The 12,350-nt window shown below is 42.6% G+C and overlaps 1 protein-coding gene across 6 annotated transcripts in view; it reads left to right on the forward strand.

The window, feature by feature from the left end:
* Nucleotides 1-11,010, forward strand: part of LOC144598835 (MAP7 domain-containing protein 2-like) — a 76,513-nt gene extending 65,503 nt beyond the window's left edge. For 3 of the 6 annotated variants that reach the window (XM_078409315.1, XM_078409318.1, XM_078409320.1), the window contains 2 exons: nucleotides 2,022-2,311; nucleotides 8,425-11,007. In XM_078409315.1, coding sequence (XP_078265441.1) covers nucleotides 2,022-2,311; nucleotides 8,425-8,432 — 298 coding nt within the window. In that variant the 3' untranslated portion in view covers nucleotides 8,433-11,007. Of the gene's footprint in view, nucleotides 1-2,021; nucleotides 2,312-8,424 lie in introns of all 6 variants that reach the window. The other 3 variants (XM_078409314.1, XM_078409319.1, XM_078409317.1) reach the window with 2 other exon arrangements.
* The last annotated feature ends 1,340 nt before the right edge of the window (nucleotides 11,011-12,350 follow it).

The following is a 12,350-nucleotide window of genomic DNA, read 5'->3' on the forward strand; positions in this document are numbered from 1 at the left end:
CCAATTAACAAGTGGGAGATAGAGGAACATATGTGTCGACAGATTTCCAAAAAATGCCAAAGCAACAGGTTGTCCTAATGGGTGACTTTAACCTTCCCCCATTTTGACTGGAACTTGCTCAGAGCCAAAGGCAAAATTTGTGAGGAGTATCCAAGCGAGTTTCTTGAAATAGTATGTGGATAGCCAACCAAAGAAGGGAACATACTGGACCTTGTGTTTGAAATGAGCCTGGCCAGGTGATTGGTTTTTCAGTGGAAGGCCTTTTGGAGATGGTGATCACAACTCCATATGTTTTAAGATTGTTTTGAATACGAGGAAGATTGGACCTTGCAGGAAAGTATTAAACTAGAGTAAGGCAACCTATTAGGCAGGAGCTCGAGAGGGTACACTGGGAGCATTTGGGTAAGTCTACATGTGACATGTGGGAGTTGTTTAAAGACCAGTTGATTGAAGTTTGGAACAGACATGTTCCAGTGAGGAGGACGCACAAGGATGACAAAGTAAGGGAATCTTGGATGACGAAAGAAGTAATAAATTTGGTCAGAAACAAAAAGGGAGCGTGTGAAAGATTTAACAGGTTGGAATCAGACAGGATGTTTGAGGAATATATAAAAAGGAAAGAACAAGTGGGCAATCAGAAAAGCCAAAAGGGGCCACAAAAAGGCTTTGGTGAGTTGGATTAAAGAAAATCCCAAAAACCAGAGGATAACCAGGGAGAAGGTTGGACCACACAAGGAGCAAGCTGGGAATTTGTGCTTGTTTGGGGATGTATAACAGTATATAACAGTATAACAGAACTTTATTGTCATTCGGTATAAATACCGAACGAAATTTCAGCAGTCACAAGACACAGCAAAAAAGAAAAGAACACAGGACACACGACCCCAACACAAACATACATCACAGTGACTCCAAACACCCCCTCACTGTGATGGAAGGCAACAAAACTTCCACTCTCCTCCCCCCGCGCCCACGGACAGGCAGCTCGACCCCTACCGAGGCAACCGACACGCACAGCCCCCGCAAGGGGATGGAAGGCCCCGCGGCCGAGCCGCGCTGGCGATGTTAAGTCCAGCGGCCAAGCTGCGCTGGGCGATGGAAGGCCCCGCGGCCGCTGCTAAGTCCCGCGGCCGAGCCGCACCGGGCACTGAAACGTCCCGCGGCCGAGCCGCGCCGGCGATGTTAAGTCCCGCAGCCGAGCCGCGCCGGGCGATGGAAGGCCCCGCGGCCGCGCCGGGCTCTGAACCGTTCCGCGGCCGAGCCGCACCGGGCGATGGAAGGCCCCGCGGCCGAGCCGCACCGAGCGCTGAACCGTCCCGCGGCCGTACCGGGCGGTGGAAGGCCCCGCGGCCAAGCCGTGCCGGGCACTGTTAGGTCCCGCGGCCGAGCCGCGCCGGCGATGTTAAGTCCAGCGGCCGCGCCGCGCCGGGCGATGGAAGGCCCCGCGGGCGATGGAAGGCCCTGCAGCCGAGCTGCGCCCCGGGGAAGAGACCTAATAAAAGAAAGGTTTCCCCCCCCCCCCCCCCCCCTAGACTTATCTAGACTTAGAACCAAAAAGAAATTGTAGATGCTGGAAAACTGAAATAAAATGCTGGAAATACTCAGCAAGAAAATTGGTAACGTATTAGGTCAAACTGGGAAGAAGAGAAAAGAAGTCAGCATTTTATTTCCTAATTATAATACTTCCTAGTTTTAAGAATTAGGAAATGCTGAGAGTTACATTCTTCTCCATTTAACCAGTAAAATGTTCTTTTGTAAACAAACATGAAATAATAACCCATGATGTAATTTTGGGAAAAGTTCATGATTCCAACATTATCAATCAAAATGCAATTGTCAAATTAAAAAAAAACTGCAGATGCTAGAAAAACAAAAATAAAGACGAAGAAAAATTTGGAAATTGCAGGTAAGGTTGCATCTGTAAGAAGAAAAACGGATAATGTTTCAAGTGGAACCCCTTCATTAGAAGGTCGTTCGATGAAGTGTCAAAGTATTTCATCCTGTAGTATTTTTGTTTCTAGCCCTATGTCAAAGGATGAAGGTATATCGATCCCTGAGTTCTCTCCACTAAATGAAATGAGCCAAGATGTGGAACTTGAGAAGGACCAGACTGGGCTGAGTGATGCACAGGCTGTTGAAGATCTCATTGACCTGACAGGACATTCAACTTACCATAAGTTATCCCAGGATAAGATCAGCTTGGATGACTGTAACAAAAACTTGATTGAGGGGCAGTGCATTTCCATGGAGAATCCTCTTCTCACATTGCTGTCTAAATCTGTTGAGGAAACTCATATCCAGACATCAGCAGGTAAACTATTCCAGGAGTTAACGAGTGAATGGTGTTACCACATATGAAACTTCCTGTCATCTAAGAAGTTGGTTAATTGCTGATTTCTAAATTGGGTTTATGTAGCATTACCATAAGCAACTTTCAGACATTCTTTCATAAAATGTTTGATGAACAGGGAACATAGGAAATACTGGTTATACAGTTTATTACAAAGAAACCATTAAAGGAATCCAAGATATAGATACTGATTATAATTTGCACACAAGTGATTCCTTTGGATGGAGAGCATATTTGCTTAACTGCTTGTGTGAGCTTCAACAACACACATTTGCTAAAGAAATCCAGCATGTTCCTTGTACATAGTACTGTATATCTCATAAAAATGTATTTTAACAATCTGAGTTAATCTTTGTTTATTGAGAAATGAACAGAATGCCCTTTACTCCCATAAACCTAAATTTAAAAAGATAAGATATTGGAAATATGAAATAGGCAAAACTGAAAATGCTACAAACTCAGCAAGTCTGATAGTATCTGTGGAAAGAGACGGTACTAATGTTCCAGTTTGAAGACTTTTTATCAGGACTGGGAAGGGGAGAAAATAAGAATGTTCACTAAAAAAAATATACAACTTATTTTCCCGCATTCCCATTTCATACAAAGAAATGTTAACCTTTTCCACAAATGTGCCCAGACCCGAGTATTTTGAGTTTTCTAATTTTAAAACCCCTTTTTCTCCAATTGAAGCTGTGGATCAACTATAGTATTCCTTTTTTTCTTCCCAGTACAATTCTAACATAAGCCCATTCAGATCAGATCACCTTCCTACATTTGTTCCAACTTTCATATTTCTAAATGTTCTCCTGAGATACTATCTTCACTGACCCCTCTCCCACCAAACTAAATAGCCACTGCATATGGAGCACTACTTTACGGAAAAATGATTCATATTTTTTCTTATAGTCATGCAGCGTTGAAACAGGCCCTTTGGCTCAACTTGCCCACACCGACCTACATGTCCCATCTACACTCGTCCCACCTGCCTGCATTTGGCCTATATCCCTCTAAAGCTGTCTTATCCATGCACCTGTCTTAATGTTTCTTGAATATTGTGATAGTATCTCCCTTAACTACCTCCTCCGGCAGCTCCTTCAATACATACACTACCCTTTGTGTGAAAAAGTTACCCCTCGGGTTCCTATTAAATCTTTCTCCCTCACCTTAAATCTATGACTTCTGGTTCTCGATTCCCCTATCTCTTTGTCAATCTATTCCTCTCATGATTTTGTCCACCTCTATAAGATCATCTGGTGATTACTGGCATTGAGTCCGCACCGACTAGCGATCCCCGCACACTAACACTATCCTACGCACACTAGGGACAATTTACAATTTTACCAAGCCAATTAGCCTACAAACCTGCACGTCTTTGGATTGTGGGAGTAAACCTGAGCACCCGGTGAAAACCAATGCAGGTCACGGGGAAAGTCAAGTCAAGTCTACTTTATTTGTCACATACACATACAAGATGTGCAGTGAAATGAAAGTGGCAATGCCTGCGGATTGTGCTAAAACTACAAAACAGAATAGAATTTTTTTTTTTTTTAAAGACAAAACCCCCCCAAAAAAGAATACAGTAAATTAGTCCCTGGTGATATAAGAGTTAATAGTCCTGATGGCCTATGGGAAGAAACTCCGTTTCATCCTCTCTGTTTCCACAGCGTGACAGCGGAGGTGTTTGCCTGACCGTAGCAGCTGGAACAGTCTGTTGCTGGGGTGGTAGGGGTCCCCCACAATGTTGCTGGCTCTGGATCTGCACTTCCTGATGTATAGGTCCTGCAGGGGGGCGAGTGTAGTTCCTATAGTGCGTTCAGCCGAACGCACTACTCTCCGCAGAGCTTTCCTGTCCTGGGCAGAGTTGTTCCCAAACCAGATTGAGATGTTGCCGGACAAGATGCTTTCTACAGCCCCAGAGTAGAAGCACTGAAGGATCCTCAGAGAGACTCTGAATTTCGTCAGCTGTCTGAGGTGGTAAAGGCGCTGCCTTGCCTACTCACCAGTGCGGCAATGTGTGTTGTCCATGTCAGATCCTCTGTGATGTGGACTCCCAGGTATTTAAAGATGCTCACCTTATCCACAGTAATCACATTTATCTCCAGTGGCGTGTATGTCCTTAGATGTTGAGCCCTTCTAAAGTGCACAATCAGCTCCTTAGTTTTTGTGACATTCAAGAGGAGGCTGCTGTCCTGACACCAGAGTGCCAGATCAGCCACCTCCTCCCGGTAGGCCTTCTCATCGTTATCGGAGATCAGGCCCACCACCACAGTGTCATCAGCAAACTTGATGATGGAGTTGGAGCTGAACCTGGCCACACAGTCATGGGTGTATAGGGAGTACGGTTGCGCAGCGGTAGAGTTGCTGCCTTACAGCGAATGCAGCGCCGGAGACTCAGGTTCGATCCTGACTACGGGCGCCGTCTGTACGGAGTTTGTACGTTCTCCCCGTGACCTGCGTGGGTTTTCTCCGAGATTTTCTTTCCTCCCACACTCCAAAGACATACAGGTATGTAGGTTAATTGACTGGGTAAATGTAAAAATTGTTCCTAGTGTGTGTAGGATAGTGTTAATGTGCGGGGATCGCTGGGCGGCGCGGACTCGGTGGGCCTAAGGGCCTGTTTCCGCGCTGTATCTCTAAATCTAAGTACAGTAGGGGGCTAAGGATGCAACCCTGGGGGGATCCTGTGTTCAGGGTGAGAGAGTTAGATGTATGTCTCCCCATCTTGACCACCTGGGGCCTGGTGGTGAGAAAGTCCAGGATCCAGGCACACAGGGGAGTGTTAAGCCCCAGTTTCAGCGGTGTGCATCATCCGTGGATCTGTTCGGATGGTATGCAAACTGCAGCGAAACTGGAGAATGTACAGATTCCGTGCAGATGGCACCAGTAGTCAGGATTGAACCTGGGTCTCTGGCATTGTAAGGCAGCAACTCTACCGCTGTGCCATCGTTCTGTGCTTTAAATGTAGATTATACTGTTTCATTAGGCATAATTGTGAAGTTTGAGAATCAGCTACAGGAAGGATATTATTACGTTAGAACAGGTGGAAAAAAGATCCACCAGGATGTTACAAGGACTTGTGTAGTTTACTTTAGAGACCCGGAGTAGAAACAGGCCCTTCAGCCCGCCAAGTCCGCGCCGACCAACGATCATTCATACGCTACCTATATGTTTCATTTTTATTTTTTTTCATATTTCAGATACAGCGCGGAAACAGGCCTTTTCGGTCCACCAAGTCCGCACCGCCCAGTGATCCCCGCACACTAACACTATCCTACACACACTAGGGACAATTTTTATGTATACCCAGTCAATTAACCTACATACCTGTATGTCTTTGGAGTGTGGGAGGAAACCGAAGATCTCGGAGAAAACCCACGCAGGTCACGGGGAGAACGTACAAACTCCTTACAGTACAGCACCGTAGTCAGGATCGAACCTGAGTCTCCGGCGCTGCATTCGCTGTAAAGCAGCAACTCTACCGCTGCGCTACCGTGCCGCCCAGTTATCCCAGTTTCAGATCCTACACACTCGGGGCAATTTACAAAAACTAACTAACCTACAAACTTGCACGTCTTTGGAATGTGGGTGGAAACTGGAGCACCTCGTGGAAACCCACGTGGTCGCAATGAGAACATACAAACTCCATATAGGTAGCACCCACAGTCAGGATTGAACCCGAGTGTCTGGCACTGAAAGACAGCAACTCTTCCACTGTGCAACTGTGAGATGTACAAAAATCTGAGGGGCATGATTAAGGTGAACACTGTCTTTTTCCCCAGGGTAGTGGATTCAAAAACTAGAAGGCACAAGCTTAAGATGAGATGGAGGGTAAGAGGGATCTCGGGAGCAACACTTTCATCAGAGGGTAGTCTGTATCTAGAATGAGTTGCAAGAGGAAACGAAAGAGACAGATACAATTATGATTTTTCAAAAAACATTCGAAAAGATATATGGATAGGGAAGGGTTTAGAGGATGAGCCAAATGCAGGCAAATGGGATTAACCCAATATCGCAACATTGTTGGCATGGACTTTGTGGGCTGAAGGGCCTGTTTCAGTCTATACAGCTCTATAACTATATGGTTCAGGCTTAATGGCCCTAATATTGCCTCATGCTATGGAGAAAGTTGTGAAACTTGGAAGTTCCGATTTTTTTACTCCGTGCCTGGCTGATTACGTAGAACCTTACAGCACAGAAACAGGCCCTTCGGCCCACCATATCTGTGCCAACCATGATGCCAAGCTACACTAATTCCATCTGCCTTTAAAGTCCCTATCCTTCTATTCCCTATTCAAGTGTCTGCCTAACACATTGTTATTGTATTTACTTCTACCACTTCCCCTAGAGATGTGATCCACTCCCAACTAAAAATAATACTTGCAAATCCTCTTTACACATTCCTCCTCTCATCTTAAATCTTTGACATTTCCTCCCTGGGAAAAAGACTCTGACTTTTACCCTGTTGTGTGCCTCTCATAATTTTATAAACCTCTATCAGGTCATTCCCCTACCCCCCCCCCCCCCCCCCCCACCCCCCACCTCCCACCCCTCCCCTCTTCAGCCTCCGATGCTCCAAAGAAATCAATCCAAGTTTAACCAACCTCCCGATAACTTATCCACGTTACAACCCAGTAACCTCTTCTGTATCCTATTCAAAACCTCCACACCCTTGCTCAAATGATTTTATTTTCTACCTGTTCCCCATTCAACACACCCTGACCAAATGGCTAAGGGTTTGAGAAAATAGGTTAAAGTTCAGAATTCAGTAGTTGGGAGTGAAATTGTGAAGGTGAGGGATGTCAGATGGTGCAGGGGACAAAGGAAACTCTCTTGCCCTCTTCTGTCCCATGGGCAGTGTGTTTCCCCAAGAACCGACCATTCTCATTTCCTTTCAGTGGATGGATTGCCTTGTTCCAGGATAATTCAGTGGGTAGACACAAATGCTGGAGTAACTCAGCGGGACAGGCAGCATCTCTGGATAGAAGGAATGGGTGACGTTTCAGGTCGAAGAAGCGTCTTGAGCCGAAACGTCACCCATTCCTTCTATACAGAGATGCTGCCTGTCCTGCTGAGTTACTCCAGCATTTGTGTCTATCTTTGGTGTAAACCAGCATCTGCAGTTCCTTACTACACATAATCCAGTGGGTATTAGCTAAAATGCAAATCATATAAAAATTGAGACTTTTGTAAAAGTCTTTAACATTGAATGCAGATTAGTTGCGTCTTTTATCCTAACTCTGATAAAAAGTTAAAATGTCTGAATTTGGATAAGATTAAAATTATCTAGGACATGTTGGAAAGAACTACAATTATCATGGGAGATTTTAATCCACATATTGATTAACCAAACTGGCATGGGCATCAGAAGAACTTGTGGAGTACGTCAAGGAATGCAGGATGTTACGGAACCTGTACAGGGCCAGGTTATTGGTCACGAGTATTGAGGAAGGATGAATAAGAATCAATTATGAGATTTCAGGTGCAGTTTGAGGATTAACACCACAGGACCAAAACCATTGTCTTCACTTAAATAAGGGCAATTAGATTGGTGTGAAGATGAAGTTGTCTAAAATGGTTTGGGGAAAATCAGCAGTGCAAGTCAGTAGATAAACAGTCAGACATTCAAATAGCCAGTCGATAACAGCAGGAATTTATCCCTATTAGAACAAGGGATCCCATGAAAAAGAGGCACAATCTGTGGTTTGACAATGTAGGCCAAGGATTTTATATTGAAAACTACAGATTGGCAATGGCTGATCGTAGGCCAGTGGACTGGAACGTTTTTTGCCTGCTTTCTCTTCCTCTCTTGATTCCCACACACCCACACCATCCCCATTGTTTCTCAAACTCCAGCTGATCCCTCCGAGAATCTTACTGTAGAGTGGAACAGGTTTTAATCGGCTCCTTCTATTTCTATGTTTCTAAAATGTGGACTTTCTTTTGAACTTTAATGTAATGAAGGTGAATTTTGAATAACTCAAAGAGAGGAACATTTTATATTTGTGGCTTTTTAATTTGGTGCTGAAATTATATTTTATCCTTGCAGCTGATGAAGTAATTGTGTCCTTTTCCAGAGCTTTAAACACATGGCCCACTGAATTGATTCGTCCACCACTACTGTGACTCTGCGAAGATTAATGTAGCCTTTGTTAACCAACAGCAGTTCTTCACGCAGCAGTTCAAATTATCTGTATTAAATGTGTTTTTTATTTTAAGAAAATGTATGAACATTGACTCTGGCCAGAATGGTCAGTTTGAACAAAACACTTTAGTGCCATTTATCCTGCAATTAAATTGTATTAATAATAAAAACTCACTCATAATTATGGTACAACTCATTTTTCTCAGGCCTTCCTATTATTTAAATTAAATGCTGCTCACATTTTCAGATGGTTGTGAATATTATTGTAATTTACTGGGCTTCTGCATACTTCTCTTAATATTCAAGCCTATTTACTGAATTGCCTCAGGAGAAAGTGTATTTAATTGCCGTGTGAATGATGCTTGTTGTAATGCAAAGTATAGATTAAGGGATATTGTAATGTGTACTTAGAAAACTCAGGTATTCTTCAGTGGCAACTGAATGTTAATTTTTAAATGTTTTATTATGATTCACTAAGCATTTTGCCACATATCTAATGAATTTTATAAATGAATATTCTGCATAACTAGAGCATTTCTTAATTTTTTAATGCAAAAAATAACGTGCAATTCTCTTAAGTTGATAATTAACATCAATATTCAATACAGAATTAACATCCATAGTAAAGTGAATATAGTTCATGCATAGAATGGATATATCACAATTGACTCAGAAAATTAACTAGTAGTGATTTATCTTTAAATGTACACCATCATGTTCTCAATTTGCACGGAATTTCAGCCTAAAAGTAATGTATGTGGTCATTGGGGAGAACGACACCTTAAATGGTTCCATCAGTACAAGTACCCAATAAAGGGCAAAGGAAATGAAAATGTCAGTTAAAAGTGCAGCAGTCGTCGTTTTTTTCTTGAATAGATCTTGTTGACTAGATAATAACCTTGCCATTTGTTAATCAGTAGTAATTAAAAGTGTTTAAAGATCCAGATAGGATTGGAAAACTTTCAGGCTTGCCCTGGAAGCTCAAGGAATTGAAGATTAATATCCTGGGCACCACTGCAAGCAGACATTGAGAAACGTCAAATGCAAATTAAAACTACTGAAATTATATTTTCATTTCCTTGGAACTTTTTTCCAATCATTTGTTGCCAAGGGGGTAAGAAAAAGAATTGTTTGACTGAGCAGGATAATTAGAAGTCATCATATTATGTCATTTCCAGGAGTGCCTGTGACCAGACATTTCCGCCCTAGATCCAAAACATTCAGCAGAACATATTGATTGGTTTCAATCAGTCCAGTACCACCCTGATTCCCAATGTTCCTTTGCAAAGATCACAGAGCATTTGTTAACTAATCATTAGCTTGAACTCAGGCAAGTATCTGATCTCAGGCAAGTTGTGGCTGAGTGCAGGGTTCGTGCCAGTTTCAATTATTTATTTCCTTAATCTTGTTGTTTTGCTGCAAGAATTACCTGATGATAAATGTGAATGATTGGTTACACTTGAAAAAACGACGATAGACAATCTGAAATAGTTTGTGATTTCAAACAAAAGGGTTCCTAAACATAAAGTTGACAGCCATGCTGATAGTTACGGTATCTGCATATTTCAAGGTAATGTCCTGGATTGTGACACTGGGCATAACCACTGCGTAACTATTATTTGTTGCTATGGGAACCAAGCTTGGTCAACTGCGTCAAGTAGCACATTTCCATTTGGAAAGATTGTGTTACACAGAATCAAAAAGTGATGGGTTATTTATCTCTGCAAAGTCCATGATTGCTTGTTGCCAAGAAAAGCAGTATTTCTTTAAGTAAACCTAATATGTATGTGGCCAATTTGAACTGCTGGCTTAAACTTTCACAAATCAGCTGTATATCAGCTTTTGTTGGATAGTAGAATGAATTTCCCAGTGCTTATTAATTGCAGAACTACTGTTATTGTGTGTGATTGTACACACCTGTATGGCCTAATTGTTTCATTGCACTAATAGATCCATTCTGCTAGTGGATTGTCCACACAATGGTTTGCATGCCACAGTAGTCTACAAATTATCTCATTTGAGGATGCTACAATATATACCACATCCAGTGAACAATTTCTGCATCTGTAATAACTCACTTATAAATAGTTGTTGTTGGCCAATGTACAATCATTGTTGTGTAGTTGCTGATGTGCTAAATCTCATTATAATGTGGAGCATGTACGTGTAAAGCATCAATAATTTTTAATTGTAATTGCTGCTATGTTGTGAAACATCTGTTCACAAGTGATTTAGACAAACAGTAAACTTTGATAGAATAAAAAAAACAAGAATTAATATTCTTTGGATGAAAGGAGGAGGTGAGCTCATGGTCAAACGTCTGAAAACTGATATGATGATTAAAAGAAAGAATTAAATTCTTAGGTTTTTTAATCAAACATGTTCATATTGTATTACTTCTTTCTTAGGATGAGTGTATTACTGACCATTTATTGACTAGCTGACCATGGCGAATATGAAACTTGCTTTGACAGTTATTTTTCATTCCCACTCCCTCAAAAGTAGCTCTCTAGATTGACTGGGACTCACTGTAACATTTTCTTTATGCTAACCTTTGGCTATGTTAAATACACAAACTCTGTTTTATTGCAAGTGTTGACTTTGGCTTTGATATAATTTTGCAAAGACAGGTCCTCATCTAAAACCTAGATTTAGTTAGTCATACAGCGGAGCCTCCTGCCCAACTCATCCATGCTGAGCAAGGTGCCTGCCAGTTGGTCCGAGTTGGCACATATCCCTCTGAACTTTCCTATCCACGAACCTGTCCAAATGTATTTTAAACATTGCAATTGTATCTGTCTCTACTTATACTTGATACTGATTCCAAGACCACAGGAAATTGCAGCGAATTGTGGATGCTGTCCAGACCATCGCACAAACCAAACCTCCCTTCCATTGACTCCATTTATACCTCACGCTGCCTCGGCAAGGCCAGCAGCATAATCAGGGATGAGTCGCATCCTGGCCATTCCCTCTTCTCCCCTCTCCCATCGGGCAAAAGGTATAGAAGTGTGAAAATGCGTACCTCCAGATTCAGCGACAGTTCGTCCCACCTGTTATCAGGCAACTGAACCATCCTACCGCAACTAGATAGCAGTCCTGAATTACTATCTACCTCATTGGTGACCCTGGGCTATCTTTGATTGGACTTTACTGGCTTGATTTTGCACTAAACGTTAACTCCTTATCATGTATTTGTGCACTATGAATGGCACGAATGGAATCATGTATTGTCTTTCCACTGAATGGTTAGCACGCAACAAAAGCTTTTCACTGTACCTCTGTACACGTGACAATAAACTAAACTGAACTGTTATTCACATTTTTAAAATCAGTGATCTGTACTAACAGAATGCCTTTTCCTGCATTTACTGGCTTTGCACATTTAATGTGCGCATCAGTGATGACACCACCGGCAACCCGCCAATGCTGGAGGGCTTGTTATGGCCACGTAGGGTCTGTTGGGTACCTCAGTGCAGGAGGCAAAGATATACACCTTCGCAATGAGCCATCTGCAGTTTGAAGACATTATTTCCTCCCTGAACACCTCTGACGAAAGACACAATTTCAGGAGACGCAAGGAATTGCAGATGCTGGTTTATAAAAAATATGTGAGTGCTAGAGTAACTTAGCGGGTCAGGCAACATTTCTGGAGAACATGGGTAGGTGCCATTGTGGGTTGAGACCCTTCTGCAGATTCTGAAGAAGGTCCTGGAGTTCTTAAGGCTGTAATCACAGTGATGTATGAGCTTCTGCAGGTAGACCGTCAGCCATAAAAAGAAGATCCGGATCTGAATTATTCCAGCACATTGTGTCCTTTTGTGTATATCAGCATCTGCAGTTTCTTGTTTCTACAGC

The sequence above is a fragment of the Rhinoraja longicauda genome, chromosome 12, assembly GCF_053455715.1.
Source record: "Rhinoraja longicauda isolate Sanriku21f chromosome 12, sRhiLon1.1, whole genome shotgun sequence".
In the NCBI taxonomy this organism is placed as follows: Eukaryota; Metazoa; Chordata; class Chondrichthyes; order Rajiformes; family Arhynchobatidae; genus Rhinoraja; species Rhinoraja longicauda.